Here is a 16,025-nt window from a genome sequence, read left to right on the forward strand (position 1 = left end):
AAGAATGCATATTTATGCATAGTTAGGAGCTTTTAGGGCTTTAGAAGCTTTTAGGGCTTTTTGAAGTTTTTAGGCTTTTCAGGATCTTTCACAGCTTTCGGGAACTTTTATTTTTATGTTCTAGGAGCTTTTAGGGGGTTCAGGATCTTTTAGGATCTTAAATTTTCTTTTTTTTATCTTCTAGGAGCTTTTAGGGCTTCAAGAACTTTAAGGTTATTTAGGAACTTTTAGGGCTTTAGGAGCATTTATGGTTTTCAGGAATTTTTAGGGCTTTGAGGAACTCCCCAGATGGAGCAATAAACTCTTACCAGGCTGAGCGGGTGCCCAAGGACTGAGCCCAAGGGCAAACGTACCTTGCAAGGGGAAACACAAGGATTTCCTCCCTCTCCAAGCTCAGCCAGCTTCTTTGAAGACAGAAGCACTGGCTGCCGATTTACGAATAATCCCGATAACATCAACAAGTGCAGGCGTCGACCTAAAATTAACTCCTGATAATGTCAAGTACGGACAAAAGGCTCTTTGTTCCATCAACAGCGTCAGAATGATGACCTAAAATGTCCTTTCCTCCCTGGGAAGTGGGGCTGTACCTGATCCAGCGCTCCAGGAGGACCTGATCCTGCAGGAGCTGCCTCTGGATTTAGCAGCGTTGTCCCCAGGGGGCAGATCTGTGGGCTTCCATAAGGAGCTGGTCTGGATGACCTGCAGTGGGAGGCTTGGCTTGCCGTGATGCTCCCGCGGCTCCGACCGCCATGAGCATGTGTTTTGGAGCTGGCTCCACTCCCTGTGATCTGGGGATGGTTTGGCTTCAAAGGTGGCCGCATTGGCCATGCTCCAGCCACATGAGCGGCGGCTTCCCATGTGAGCCTCGTCCCATGAGAGCCTTTTCCTGTGGGACCCGGGGGCATTCGGGGCTTGGACCTGGCAATCAAACCAAACTGGGGCAATGGGAGTGTGGGGGATGTGCCCCGCTCCAGGCAAGCCAGTGCAGCCCTGGCACCTCCTGTGCTTTTTATCTGCATTGCCTTCCCTGTGGAGCAGGAGGTTGTTTCTTCCCCCAGCAGAAAGAAAAGCCTCACTCAAGCCATTGAACGTATCTGCAAGGGCAACTCTTTTATTTACCCACAGCACTTCCCGGAGCTCTCCCTGCCTGCCCGGCTCCCTCCAGCTCCTGCCAGAGCCGGCTCCTTCCTGCGCGGCTGTTTAAAAGACACACAAAGGGCTGGACGCGGGCACTGCCGGCAGAGCCTTTGGCAGCTCCTCCAGTGCCTGTCGCTGCCACGACACCTCCAGCACCAGCTCACACTGCGGGGTACCGAGGGCAAGGGGCCCGGTGCCCAGCTCCAGCCTTGGGATGGGTGGTGAGAGCTGGAGGGGGTCACATCCAGGCTTTGTGCCCCCCTCCTCTAGGGATGTGCTATGGGGAGTACCAGCTCCCCTGAGCTGGGGCTTGGGCTGCGTGCCCTGCTTCTTACCTCCCTCATTTCCTGCAGGAGTGGGGCAGGGTTCGCAAGGACATGCTGTCCCGGCTGCTTTCCCATTAATTGTTATTTTTTAATCCCGCTTGCAGCCAGACGTGCAGCCTCCCAGCTCCATCTGGATACCCGCCAGCCCTGAGATGAAGGGCACGGGATGGGGCACCCAGATCTCCCCAGTGTACCCAACCGGGGTCCCCCATCCCATCCCATCCCATCCCATCCCATCCCATCCCATCCCGGTCGCGGCCAGGCGAGGTGATGCAGCCCGGTGCTCCCAGCCTGGTGCTCTTAGAATGAACCAGGCAGAGTCGGACAAGTGCCGTGACCGAAGGCTGGTGGCCCCAGAAAGACCACGGAGGGTCCCGCAGCGGTCGGTGAGACGCGAGTCCCGCCCCGCTGAGTCACCGCCCGCCCTGGGGGAGGAAGAGGGGCGGGTCCGTCTGTCTGGATGCACCGCGCCGAGGCTGCAAGGTGCGGCGCCCAGCAGAGCTGAGCCCAGCCGAGCCGTGCCTGGCCGAGCCGAGCCGAGCCGAGCCGAGCCGAGCCGCGGCAGCGGGCCCAACCCGTCCCGGGCACAGGTATCGGCGGTAGCGGGGAGCGGGGAGGGAGGAGGAGCGGCGAGGGTGGGCGTCCGGTGTTTGCTGTTGGGGTGCTAGAGGCCGTGGTGAGGGGCGCTACACGGCTTGCCCTTACTGAGGAGACTGAGAGGGGACGCTGTGAGGTCCGAGGTAAGGACGGGGAGGTGGTGGAGTGAGCGGGGGGGGGACGGACATCTGCGATGCTGGGGCCAGCCCTGCAGGACTGGTGGGTGGCACTGGGCAGCAGCACCCCGGGGTGCTCAGCTGGCCAGCAGGGCAGGGATGGAGATAAGGAGGGCTCCGTGGAGACCTCGGGGTGGCCCCAGCTCCATAGATACGGACAGAGGCATTTTGCCTCCCCGTGCCTGAGTGTGCAAGCTTCGGGGTCTCTGCTTGTTGGTGGCCATGGAGTGAGTGGTCTGGTGAAGCCTTCATCCCTGGGGAATGGGACTTACCCTCCTTTCCGCCCCAGAGTTGAGCTGGATTCCCTGGATGCAGAGCCACAGAGTCCCCATATCCATCTGGGACCAGCTGCTCCCAGCACAGCTGAGCCACATGAAGCCCCTGCCGCCAGGCCAGAGCTTGCGTGTGGCCTCTGCTTCCCACCCCAGGGACCCACCAGCACCCCATTCCTTCTCCACTTCCATGCTGGTGGAGGGTGCAGCATCTCAGTGGTACTGCGGCATGTCTTGACAGGGCAATCTCCCTTCCCTAAAATGCCTGTTGGGGGATTCCTCCTGCACCATCTCTGCTTGCTGCTGTTGGTCCTAGCATGCTGCTGTGGGATGCAGGATGCTCTGGGTCCTCCCTGCCCCCAAGATGCCTGAGCTGCCCCTTGGGAGGGACCAGCAAAGTCCAGTGAGGCCAGCTGGAGAATTGAAATGAAGTCTCCTGGAATAACCTCCTGACAGCATGTCCCCATGGCTGCTGGGGAGGGATTGCAGCCAAAGCTCATTTCATGGTCCAAGGGCTGCAGTAACCCCCCTCCAAGCTCCTCTGTCAGGGGGGAGGCAAGAGTGTTTCAGAGATGGAGTGGGGCCTGCAGCCACAGTGCGTTTTGCCATGCCCCTCACTGGCTTTGCAGCTCCCATGTGAATGAAGCAAGGACTAAAAATGCTGCATACTTGGTTGCAGGCCAGCTCTTAATCCCATGGCCTGGGGGCTGCTATTCACAGAGCAACAGGTTTGCAAGCAACTGCATGTTGCTGGGATGGGCACCCCAGGGCTGGCCCCCCAGGTGCTGGCCATCCCCACACTGCAGTGGCACCCGTGGGTGCTGGCGGGACACAGTACTGCAGGATCTCCAGCCATTGTGCCAGCTCCCCGTGGTGCCAGTGGGCAGCAGCCTGTCAGCCCCTGTTTTTCAGGAGCACTCCAACATGCCAGATCCTTTCCCATCAGCTCCCTGACAGCTGGGGTTTGGCAGGAATATGGGGGGGGATGTACTCATGGCCTCTTACCTGGCTTCTGAGGTGCTGCAGACATTGCCCTGGCTGTGCTTTGCTTTCGTGCAGCCAGAAAAGCCTGCTGGGACCTGGTTCCCCCTCACCAGGCTCCAGGTTAGCTGCTTTCCATGCCAAATGCCTGGGAGCCTGATTTGGGGTGGTCCTAGGCTGCTCTGTGCTGCCCTGTACTTCTCTTCCCTAGCACCCATGGCACGAGCAGGCAATGGGGACTCTGCTTATGCAGAGGGTGACAAAACCTGGGAGGGGTTGGGGTGTTTTGGGAGCTATTTAAAACCCAGGTGTGTGATTTGGGTGGAGAGAAGGCACAAAGTGACCCACAGGAAGAGGCCAAGGGGTTGCTCCTGAAGAATGCTGAGCGGTAAGAGTGCACTATGAGGGCTGCTGGCGGTACCCCCTGAGGCCAGCAACACAGCATGAGGTGCTGGGAGAGGACAGCCCACACCACTTTATTCCCATTTCATGGCAGCCTTCAGTTTGGCACTGGTCCTTTGCATGCCACTGAGCTCTGCACCGTGTTGCCTGGGCGCTGGAGGAAGCACTGGTTGAGTTGGCTGTAACATGTCTGTGGTGGGGTGAGGAAATGGAATTTTGGTTTACGTTGTTAATGCTACTACCCGGCTTTAAGAAAATTCATCTCAGGATCCTCAGGCACTGGTGGTCTGCCTATGCCAGCCTCCCCCCTGCTTTCCCCATGCCTGCTGGGGAAGGGATGGCTGCCAGCAGCTGGCAAAGGATGGATCTCTGCCGCTCCCGTGGGAATTTTTATGAGGTCTGATTTTGTCCTGTCAGCAGAACTCAGCTCAGGGGTGCTGGGTGATGTGCTCAGCCCCACATCCTGGGAAGAGCCAATCCCATCCCATGGCACAGGCTTGGCATTAGAAAGGCGCTGGATTGGCCCCTGCTGCCCCCGTGACGGGAACAGCTCATGTGCTAATGCCGTGAATAACAGGCACGAGCCGCTGGCTGAGAACAAGGCCCCTGTGTGAAGACCCATGGGACTGATGCTGGGGCATCTCCCCTGTGCTCCCTACTGCCATGCAAAGCTGTTCTGCACCTCACAGAGCCTCTGCGTGCCTCAGTATCTCCATCCCGTTCCCAAGTCCTTGCCTGGGTGACAAGCTGCGGGCCCATTGGCATCTCGAGGAACAGAGTGTCAGTGTTATTTTTCTAGTGGACCTGGAAGGAAAACAGATTGAAGGCCTTGAATCTCCCCATTTCTGGTGTTTGTTTGAGGCATCAGAGCATCTTCCCTTCTCGGGAAAAGCGTCATGACCAAAAGCCATGTGCCATCTCCAAAGGCTTAAATACCTGCTGCCAAGTCACCCTGAGAGCAGTAAGGTGGTAGGAAACACTGGGCTTTTTGTTTTGTGGGGGTTTTAGTTTTTTTTTTCCATTTACATGTAAGTTTGGAGGCCACCATGTTATTCCTTGACTTTTCTTTCCAAGACCGAAATGTTCTTTGAATGGCAAAGCAAGGGTACAGTGTGATACCTGAGGAGAGCCTCCCTCCCATCCAGTGGTGAGGAAGCCTGCTCCAGCCTGGCCACCTCTTTTTAAGTCATCTGGCTGGTTTGGGGGCTAAACTAGGATTTTTTCTGTGCATTACTCTTCTTGGAGGAGCTCAGCCCCCCAGGGGCAGCAGGTAAAACCATCCTGCCCTGGGTGAAGGGGAGGTAGGGTTGGGTGCTAAAAGGTTTGGTCACTGTGATAGCACAGGGCTTTTGTAAATGGGTGACACTGGGGTGGCAATGCCAAGCATCCCCACTGTTACCCAGGGATGATGTCCCTCCAGTCCCACTGTGAGCTTGGCACTTTCTCCTCCCTCCAGTGCTGCACGCACCGATGGGAACTTTGTTTTCTCACTGAGAAACCATTTCTGGGGGACTTTCTCTTGCTATTGTTCAGATCAGGAAACAGCCATTGCCGTTGAGACAAGTGGGACCATACAGGGCTTGGAGGGGAAATACCAGCTCCCCCACCCACATCCCCACAGGGATTTCTTGTCCCGGTTGAGTAACAGGTAAAAGGGGATGATCCTCTCCTCCGAGCACCCCAAGTAACATCCTAAAGATGCCAGCACAGTGGGATAGGCTGAAGCTTTGTTGGGATGCAGCATTCCCCATCCTGAGGGAATGCTTTCTTGGTGTGCTGGCTCTGTGCTATCACTATACTGTTGGTGTTTGTATGCAACTTGGTTGCTTTTAAGCTGTCCGGGTGGTTCCCATCACAACCGGCGTTTTGTCACCCCAGATCCGTGCTTTTTGGATCCACATGCATGATTCTCAAGTGTGCAGCAAGGCACTGGGATGACAGCCCACATGCTGTCAAGTCCTGCCTGTGCCAAACCCTTCCAGCCCACACCAGGAAACCTCGTTAGCGCCACACTCAATTATGGCAGCAGGTTAATTAATAACCCGAAGCCCCATCTTCCAGTGATCAACTGCTGCAAGAAGCAGACAGGGAGGGGCACAAGTGGCTGTGCCCATGGTGCTGTGCTGCACCAGTGCAGGATGTGCCCTGGATCCCTGCTGACCAGGAATGCTCCCAGGAGAAACCCATGCTCGTGGGGAGATCTGCCAGCAAGGATGCCAAGTTCTCAATCTAGTGATATTCCCACAGCCTCCCCATCTGACAGCCCCTAGGTGACTGTGAAAGCTCAGGAGCCTCTTCAGGTGATGCTGGTGGGTACCCCATATCTGCTTGCAGGAAACAGAACAGAATTCAGCCACTTGCTGGATTTTGAAAAGGATGCTGTGGGAGTGGCACGGGATTCAGCAATCGCAAAATAGGTGCTGGCTTGTATTTGGGCATTGGCAAGTGTTTGGCTCTGCTGGCTGGTCCGGTAGCTCCCATCGATGCTGTCCTGCCCTGGGGAGGGGCTCCCAGGGATTGCTGGATCACCAAATGACTGAGTGGTTTGGGTTGAAAGGGACTTTAAAGCTCATCCAGTTCCAACCCCCTACCACAGGCAGGGACACCTTCCACTAGAGCAGTTAAAACAAAGCCAAACCAAAGACGCTGCAGCATCCTTCACTGTCAGTGGTGGGCTGAGCCACGGTGTTCGAGAGATGATGGTGACACTACCGGAGATCCGAGGACACCTTTAGTTTTGCAGCTCACCACAAAGCCTCCCTAGCTCTAAAAGTACCCAAAACCACATCTCCTTCAGAGCACTGCCTGTCTGAAGCACCTCTGGGATGTGAGTACACAAGGTCCTTGTGCAGCTGAGAAAGCACACGAGGATTTATCCTTCCTTGCAGAAGCAGCCCTGACACTTACCTCACCCACCTGCTGAAACAGGATCCCAGGCATCAACCTGCAGGCAGCTTTTCTTGGCAAGTTCAAGAACCATCCCTCAGGAACATAGAATGGTTTGAACTGGAAGGGACCTTAAAGCTTATCCACTTCCAACCCCCTGCCACAGGCAGGGACACATTCCACTAGACCAGCCTCCACCCATCACTGGGGCGATGCAGGGTGAGCAGGTGGCGAAGCTCAGTGTTCCCAGCAGCACCAGAGATGCAGTTTGTGGTGTGGGGAAGGTGTAAAGCATGATGGGAAGGGCTGTGGGTGTGAAGGCTATGGCTTTGTGGAGCACATGGGTGCAGCAGCACCCGAGGGTAGTTATCACTGGCTTGGGTGCAGCAGGTCACAGCAGCCCTGACTGCATATAAAGAAAAAGAAAACTCTGGGGGAGCAGAGCGTAAGGTGAAGGGGTGGGGAAGGGGCTGCAGAGAACATTGCCTGCCTGGTCATGAGGGGCAGAAGGGGTTTTGGCAGCCACAGTTGCTCCAGGATGAGCCTGGGAGAGTCTGTTTCTGCCAGGCTGCAGTGACAGAGCAGTTTGCATTGTGCATGGCTCCTCAGCTAATCTGCAGGAGCTGAGAGCACCAGAGACAATAATTTCAGGGCTGGTGAACTAGGAAACCACCGTTTCCTTCTGTTCCTATCTGTGGTAAGAAGACAAGGCCTGAACAGAGAGATCTGAGGTTGGGAGTGGAAGAGGCGACCCTCCTTCCCGCTCTGAGTCACTGGCGGTTGGTGCCAGTGCTGGGGCACCCCTCACTGCCCAGACCCCAGGGACTCGCTGACGGCTGCCCTGTCCTTCCAGCCCCGGTGCTCGTGGCTCCTCCTTGCAGCAGGGGCACCAGGGAGCTGTTTACCACCACCACAGCCTTTGCTTTCCATCCCCGGACCCCATGGTATGGGTGGTATCCAAATACTCACGTGGCCCCTTTCCTTTGTACCCTTCCAGGCCCTGCTTTTTCCTCAGAGGTCAAGCCAAAGCAGAGAGCTTCCCGGGATGAAGGTCCTTCTGCTCCTTCTCTTCCTGCTCCAAGGTAGACTGCCCCAACCACATCCTAATGAGACAGGTTTGGGCTGCTGGAAATAATTGGCAGCGCCCAAAACTTGCCTGGGGAGTACAGAGGGGTGCTTGCTGCTGTGATTTCCACAGAGGTGAAATGTCTCATGGGCTGATGTGCCTCTGATGGGGTTTCTTGGGCAGGATGAATTCTTTCCAGGGAAAGAAGATGATCCCTGTCCATTACTTCTGGGGATGGAGAGGTTCTCTCTCTGCTGAAGTGGCTAATAGCACCTGGGAGAGGGTGGCTCCGCAAGGCTGTGGCTCCTGCTGCCTCTGGAGCCCTGACAAACCCCCCCAGCATGGCCATGGGGACATCAGGGAGGTGGGCCAGTGTCACTGACATCATGCAGCCCATCCAGGACAGGATTGGGGTTACAGCGGCAGAAAGCCCGGCTGAACCACCGTCTCCAAACACTTGTGTATGCAGGGGCGGGAGCATGTGGCCATAAGGAGGAGGACTTCCGCTTCTGTGGTGACCGAAACCAGACCCAGAACAGCTCCATCATCTACGAGCATGGCCCTGCTGCCATTTCCATCGAGAACACAGCCCAGGCACTGATCATAAGAAGGCCTTTTTTGCCAAGCAGGAGAAACTCCTCATACAATTACAGTTTGCCCCCCATGCTGGGCAGGTACCGCTTCTGCATCTGCTGGTTCAGGGCCAACAGCACCCTGCGGCTGGTGTACGGGAAGCAGAGCTTTCTCCTGGGCCGAGATCCAGTCAGCAGCAATGCCCGGGGGAAGCAGGGTCAGGAGACTGCAGGAGCCAGCACGTCCATCTTCAATGTGTCCTACATCTCGAAGGGCGGGAAGAACACCTCCCTTGGCAGTACCTCTGAGTACTTCTTCCCCGGTAAAGGCAGTTCAACATTATTTCAATGAAATGCAGGGTTCCTTTCATCCCCAGCCCATTCTTATGCCATCAACAGTTGGTGTCCCAGGATTTGGTATGGTGCTGATGTGAAGACACAGCTGAATGGTGATGGAAGGGGACGTAGGTTTGCTTCCAGCAGCCCAGAGGCAGGCCTGGATACCCACGCTCCTAGAAGATGGAGATTTTCAAGTGTATTGCCCCCTAAAATCATGGGTTTTGCAGAGGTTCCAAGGGTCCTGTCTGCACTGCTAGGCACCTAGCCAACGTGGGCCTGGTAGCCACAGTGGGAGTCACTGTGCAGCAGGAGAGGCCCTCTAGGTTGAGGTGTCCATCAGGTCCCTGGGCTTGGGGCTACCTTGAAGCCCTCTGCTTTCTGCTCCCACCAGTGCTGTGCCCAGTTGGTTGGGGTGCATGAGAAAGCCAGCTCTGACTGTGTATTTCATGGCATTCCCTTCTGTGTGTCCTCCAGCCTCACCAGAGGACATGCCCATCTGGGAGCAGGACGTGGAGAAGCAAGTTACTGCCTTGGAGAGGCTCATTGCACAGCCTGCGGAGCCAGGCGCAGGAGCCGTGGAGCAGTGGGTGCTTCGTTGGTGAGTTCCTCACTCCTGCCGTTCCTGCTGCTGCTGATGTGGTGCCAGCTGCATCCCTCACTGTGCACCCTCCCTGACAGCAAACTCAGGGAGTTGGAGAAGATGCTGACCAAGGTGGAGCTTGAAGGGCAGAACCAGACCTTTGGAAAGGCCACAGTGCATGCAACTGTCCTGATTGTCCAGCCCGCTCAGGCTGCGCAGAACCTGGTTTTTGCTTCCCAAAGAGAGGTGGGTCCTTGGCAGCCAGCCCTGCTGGTCTCTGCTCACCAGTGTGCTCTCCTAGCCTCCATCCTCATGAGTCTCTCCTTGCAGGAGGACAGAGAGGTCCATGGGATCGTGGTGGACCTGCCGAGTAGCCTGTTCTTGATGGCAAAGGAGAGGGAGGAGGTGGTAGAGCACAGAGTGCTCCTGATGGACATCAGCAGCCAGACCATGTTCCAGGTGATGGCCATATGGGTAACATAGAATCATAGAATAGTTTGGATTGGAAAGGACCTTAAAGGTCATCCAGTTCCAACCCCCTGCCACAGACAGGGACACCTTCCACTAGACCAGGTTGCTCCAAGCCCCGTCCAGCCTGGCCTTGAACACTGCCAGGGATGGGGCAGCCACAGCTTCTCTGGGCAACCTGTGCCAAGCATTTCAGCACCCTTACAGGAAAGAACTTCTGCCTTATACATAACATAAATCTCACCTGTTCAAGTTTGAACCGATTGCCCCTTGTTATATTGCTACAGTCCCTGATGAAGAATCCCTCTCCTGCACCCTTGTAGGCCCCTTCTCATGCTGGAAGGCTGCTATGAGGTTTCCACGCAGCCTTCTCTTCTCCAGGCTGAACAGCCCCAGTTTTTCTCAGCCTGTCTTCATATGGTGGGGTGTCCCCACTGTGCCAGGGACTCCAGTGGTACAGGGCAGCAGAGATGCTGTCCAGACCAGGATGCTGGTGCTTCCTTGCAGAAGATGCTTCAAAGATGAGCTAGAAGCTTGACAGGGAAGAGGTGGAGACCTTCATGGGGATTCTCGCCCACTTCTCTTCTAGCAGCTCTCCCTTCCCACCCTGCCATCGCCTCCTCTTCTTTTCCAACAGGATGAAAACAGCAGCCACGTCCTGGGTGACAAGGTGGTCGGCATCTCTCTGGTGGACACAGTGGTGGCCAACCTCTCTGTCCCAGTGGTCCTCACTTTCTTCCATGGCCAGCTGCCAGTAGGTGGGGAAATAGCCTCATCAAACCTGATCCCACCAGGAATGGAGGGGCAGGGAGGGCTCAGGCCCTACCTGCTTAGAGATTTGTCACAATCCAGCAGGTCCATGCCATTGCCCAGCCTGTACAGGGTCTGCTACATCTTCTGGGGCTGTATTATGATCATGGCTTCACCGTGTGCACTGGTGATGTTGCTGCCTGTGCCTGTCCAGGAGATGCTGCTTTGCAGATGTGTCGCCTCCAGCACAGTCGTCAGGGATGGGGGATGCTTTGAGTTAACAGTCCCACAGCTCATTCATGGTCCTGTTGGGCGCCTGCTCAACACTGAACCCCTTGCTTGAAAAAGGGGACCTAGGAGGAGGAATCTGCTCCACAAGCTGCCAAGAGAGTGGTCTCTGCCTGTCCCCACAGGACAGTTTGTCTCCTGAGACTGTCTCTCCTCCTGCCCCATGTTGTCCCCTGTCAAATGTGGTGGCCTGGCAGCAAACCCACCACTGCATCCTGCTCAGGGCCTGTGCTTTTGTCATTGCAGAGGAACGTGACCCCACTGTGTGTCTTCTGGCGGGAGGACACCACTGGTGAGTGCTTCTGTGCTTGGTGTGAAGCCAGGCTCTGCCTTTGCTGCTTTTGCAGGGTACCACAGATCCACTGACACGAGTAGAAGTTCCTCTGCACTTCCCTTCCTCACTACAGCTTTATAAATCTTTTCCACGGGTTGATTTCAGGTTTTCCCTAGCCTGAGAGCTTTCTCTGTCCCTAGAGATGCCAGGGGTGCTATCTGAGTGTGTGTACTTGGCCTGGGACAAGCTGGAACCCCCACTTTGGTTCTCCTCCCTGCCATAGACACCTTGACCTGAGGATCCCCAAACCTGGAGCAGATGTTCCTGCTGCTCACCAGATGCTGTCCCTTTCTCTTAAACAGCCAACTCTGGAAGCTGGGACAGCTTCGGTTGTACAACAGAGACAGGGGGCAGCTGGACAGAGTGCAGATGTAACCACCTCACCTACTTTGCTGTGCTGATGGTGGGTAGCACCCTCCCATAGCTCTCCACATTGTTCCCACTGGCTGTTTTTCCTCACCATCTCATTCCTCCCTCTCCTCAGGTTTCCTCCCTGGAGATCACCTACATGCACAGGGATTATCTGAGTGTCATAACCTATGTCGGCTGCCTGATCTCAGCTTTGGCATCTGTTTGCACCATCTTATTCCTCTACTTCAGGTACAGTGTGACAGTTTGCCCCATGCTCCCTGTCTTTGTCCTGTCCATTGCCACTGCACCTGGGTGGATGCAAGCTTTCCAAATGCAGTGGGGGTGGCCTGTCTGGGAGCATGATGATGGAGACATGCCTGAAGAAAGCAGAGTTTTCCTGTCCAGAAACCACCCCTTGGTCAGATCTCCTTCAGGGCACTCAAAACCACTGGCTGTTTTCAATGACTTTTGGTTGTTGATGCGAATTCACAAGCAGAAGCCTGCAAAGATCTTTTGAGGGCTCAGTGGAGAAAATGAGTGTCTTCTCCTGTGTCATGTCACTGATCCTGCATGGATGATTCAGAGCTGAAATGATGTTGCTCCCTACCCCACTTGGCCCAGACCTGAAATGAGGGCTCAGCTGCAGGGCTCGATTTGCACATGTAATGATGGTCCCAGCTGTGGGGCCAGGCTCTCAGGCCCTGACACCACCAGAGGGTCTCTGTGCTTTTATGGTAGGGACGAGTTGCCCAATGGAGAGCTATGTTGTGGGGCACCAAGGGTGCAGGCCGCACCACAGGTGTGGTGGTGAGGTGTCCCCACCTTGACCCTCCAGGAGCAAGCAGCGAGACCAGATCACAAGCATGCACATCCACATGAACCTGCTGGGTGCCATCTTCCTCCTGGATGTCACCTTCCTCATCTCTGAGCAGTTGGCTTCCAGCAGCAGCGAGGCTGTCTGCAGAGCTGGTGGGCTCTTCCTGCACTTCTCCCTCCTGAGCTGCCTCACCTGGATGGGCATCGAGGGCTACAACCTCTACCGGCTTGTGATCGAAGTCTTCAGCACCTACCATGACCACTTCCTCCTCAAGATCTGCCTGGTGGGCTGGGGTGAGCATGGGGGAGGCAGAGAGGCCCCAAAGGCACAGGCCATGGGGTGGAGGGCACCTGGGTAGGTCTTCCCCACCGTAGATGGTTCCTGGATGGGGATGTAGACATGGCTGTGGGGAAGCAGAGGGGTCTGAGAGCAGAGGGGTCTCTGCTGGGAGACTCAATGGAGAAGGAGACTCCATGGCTGAGAGTAGAAGCTGGTGGTAGAGCAAAGGTCGTGACATAGCAATGGGGTGCTCTTTCTGAAAGGAATACCCAGGGCAGCCCAGAGATGGGCTTGATGCAGGAAGCACCCGCACGTCTCTGCTGCGCTTCAGGCAGGGGGATGTGGTAGAAAGATCTCATGATCTTTCCTGACCTAAAATTCCACAGCCCAGTTTGATCCTCTGGCTGGGGTTGACGCCGCGCAGTCAGTCCTGCATCAGGGCTTACAGTAGGTGTCGTTGTGTGCTCCGTTCTTAGTTCCTCTTGGTGGGGAGGATGTTGGTTTGTACTCTGTACAGGAAGAAAGGGGCAACGAGTCCTTCCAGGAACTCCAAGACCTGGGGACGAGGGCGGCCACTTCACTCTGTTCTTGCCACCCAGGACTCCCCTTTTTCTGTGTGATGCTGATCTTCCTGGCCAGTTGGAGAAACTATGGCCCCTTCTCCATTCCCATCTATGAATCCATTGTTGGCAAATCCACCAACGCAACCATGTGAGTCATCGGAACTGGGTTGCCTGGTCCTTGGTCTTAGAGGAAGTCAACTGGCTAGACCTCCACTGTGTCCTACAGGATCTCCTCAGCTGTCCTGTGGCTTTCCTGTTGCTCTGTGCAGGGTGGTGGTGGGATCCCCCCTCCCTGTTTCACTAAGCTGGGTTCTGGGCTTGCACCACACCTTCGTGTTCCTCCCAATCCCTCAAACTCATGTCCCCGTGGGGTGATACAGCGTAACCCTCTGCCCACTCTCTTCCCTCCAGATGCTGGATTACGAGCCCCCTGATCCATAACGTTGTGAACCTGGGTTTCTTCAGCCTGGTATTTCTCTTTAACTCGGTCATGCTGGGGGCCATGGTCCGGGAGATCCTCCGGCAGAACAACAAAGGCCACAAGCTCAAGCATGTTCTTGCCCTCTTTGGGCTGAGCATCCTGCTGGGCATTCCCTGGGCACTGGTCTTCTTCTCCTTCACCTCTGGTGTCTTCAGCCTCATTTCGCTCTACCTCTTCACCATTATCAACTCCCTCCAAGGTGAGCTAGGGAAACACCTGTGAAGGGGTGTTGGTGGGGTGGTGACAGGTATGGGAGGAGTTGTCTCTGGCAGGCTGCTGCCTCACTCAAGAGGATTTGCCCACCCTTCCTCTCTCATCTCCCAGGCTTCCTTATCTTTCTCTGGTACTGGACCATGGTGCTGCAGGCAAGGAAGTCCTCTGATTTGTAGAGCAGCTCCGACAGCATCAAACTGCAGCCCAAGAGCAGGCAGAGCCAAGGACAGGAAGGACCAACGCCATTTGCTTTGCTACAGCATCCACCTCAGGGGCTGCTGGAGTCCAGGGTCCCCTCATCTCTGCCAGCCCCCTCACCAGCTTTCCCTTGGTATCCCTTGGCTTGGCATCCTTGGGGCAAGACAGAGGGATGCTTGCCCAGGCAGTGGGAGTTGTAGGAGGTGGAAGGGGCAGAGACAGGGTCCCTGGTGCCTCTGGATGTCCCTTCCCATGCCCTGAGGCCAGGGTTGGGCCTTTTCCCCAGTGGAAAAGGCCCCATCTTCAGCCCTTGCTGGTGGTTACCAAGAAGGTCCATTCCCGGTGAAGACAGAGTAGCTCTGCCCCCAGCCCCTTCCAGCAGCTGAAATGGTCTATTTTTGTTAATTTGCTGAATGCCTATTTTTTGGATGGTGCAGAAGTTCAGTGGGTGCACCCACGTACCAGACTTGTGCCCATTAAAGTTGTTCCTGCTTGGAGCATGGCTCGCTGGGGTCTCTCTGCTGGGCATGTTGGCAAATTGGTGGGCTCTCCAATGGGTCCATCTCTCAGCCAGGGTTGTTCCATCCTGGGCAGGACCAGATGTGCATCCCTAATGATTCTGCTGAGCTGGGCCAGTGGTGGAGCTCCTGGCAGAGCACTGGTAGCCCAAGGCCATAGGGATCAGGGTGACAGTGGGAGATGCCATGGCTCGGGAAGCTACTGTGGTCTCCAAAGACCCTTGTACTCAGCACTTGTGAGGCAGCACATCAAATCCTGTGTTCGGTTCTGGGCCCCTCACTACAAGAGAGACATTGAGGTGCTGGAGCAGGTCCAGAGAAGGCAAATGGAGCTGGTGAAGGGCCTGGAGCACAGGTGTGATGGGGAATGGCTGAGGGAACTGGGGGGGGGGGTGGGTTAATCTGGAATCTGGAGAAGAGAAGGTTCAGGGATACCCTTATCACTCTCTGCAACTGCCTGACAGGAGGATGGAGCCAGGATGTGGCTGGTCTCTGCTCCCAAGGAACAAGGAATAGGACAAAAGGAAACAGCCCCAAGCTGCACCAGGGGTGGTTTAGACTGTACGTTAGGGACAATTTCTTCCCCAAATGATCAGGCATTGGAACAGGCTGCCCAGGGCCATGGTGGAGTCACTGTCCCTGGAAGTGTTCACAAACTGTGTAGATGACGCCCTCAGTGACATGGTTTAGTGGTGGCCTTGGCAGTGCTGGGGAACGGTTGGACTTGATGATCTTAAAGGTCTTTTCCAACCTGGTTGATTCTGTGATTCTATGACCATCACTGCCCAGCGAAGAGGAAGGCTGTTGAAGGATGGGAATCCAAAGAGGGAGTTTTTTGCAGGACAGGAATCTCCTGAGTGCTTGCAGGGCAGAATGCAGCAATCCTGGCTGTGCTGTTTGCAAACCCAGCACTGTGTCTCTCATCCCACCAGTTCATCTTCTGGACAATGCTGCACTTGTGGCCTATCCCCCTCTGCAGGGATTCTGGCTGGGGTAGGGGGAACCTTCCCACAAAGGGGATATTTCATTCCCATCAGCTCACAGCAAAGCCCAGTGGCATGCCCCGTTTCCTAGAGTAACACAATCATAGAGTGGTTGGGTTGGAAGGGACCTTAAAGATCAGCTACAAAGGGCTGGGATAGGGATGCTCTAACATGTCACTCTGGTGGGGACTGTCAACCAAGGATTTGCAGGATGCGAGTGAAAGGGGAAAGACAAAAGCCCCACGTCAGATGGAAGTGGCCAAGGAGGAAAGTACGTGACTCTGACAGTTACTGTGAGCTGGGGCAGGAGGTCACAGGAAGGCGTGAGAGGGTCTCAGAAGGGAAATGAGGAGATGGCCGTTGCCTCAGGAGCAGTCACAAGCCTCAGGGGAGCCCAGGGAGGAGCAGAGCTGTTGGTACATGAGGAGCAGAGCACTGTGGGATGGCT

The 16,025-nt window shown here is 55.7% G+C and overlaps 1 protein-coding gene across 1 annotated transcript; it reads left to right on the plus strand.

The window, feature by feature from the left end:
• Positions 1-1,287: 1,287 nt before the first annotated feature.
• On the plus strand, positions 1,288-14,094 carry LOC133265148 (adhesion G-protein coupled receptor G1-like). The gene is made up of 14 exons (XM_061445418.1): positions 1,288-2,053; positions 7,775-7,859; positions 8,313-8,738; positions 9,229-9,352; positions 9,433-9,580; positions 9,665-9,793; positions 10,440-10,556; positions 11,087-11,132; positions 11,477-11,577; positions 11,659-11,774; positions 12,361-12,635; positions 13,221-13,332; positions 13,596-13,864; positions 13,990-14,094. The coding sequence occupies exons 1-14, from the start codon at positions 1,616-1,618 to the stop codon at positions 14,052-14,054; spliced, it is 2,451 nt and encodes an 816-aa protein (XP_061301402.1). The 5' UTR covers positions 1,288-1,615; the 3' UTR covers positions 14,055-14,094.
• The last annotated feature ends 1,931 nt before the right edge of the window (positions 14,095-16,025 follow it).

This window comes from Pezoporus flaviventris, unplaced genomic scaffold, assembly GCF_033815535.1.
Source record: "Pezoporus flaviventris isolate CSIRO_AGI_PZ_B2104156 unplaced genomic scaffold, CSIRO_AGI_Pfla_v1 ptg000004l, whole genome shotgun sequence".
NCBI lineage: Eukaryota > Metazoa > Chordata > Aves > Psittaciformes > Psittacidae > Pezoporus > Pezoporus flaviventris.

Bases quoted from the DNA above. Each gene is read 5' to 3' on its own strand.
- LOC133265148 (XM_061445418.1), top strand. From the start codon at position 1,616: ATGAAGGGCACGGGATGGGGCACCCAGATCTCCCCAGTGTACCCAACC. The intron at 7,860-8,312 runs GTAGACTGCCCC...TTGTGTATGCAG, and splicing joins CCTTCTCTTCCTGCTCCAAG to GGGCGGGAGCATGTGGCCAT. The intron at 10,557-11,086 runs GTAGGTGGGGAA...TTGTCATTGCAG, and splicing joins TCTTCCATGGCCAGCTGCCA to AGGAACGTGACCCCACTGTG.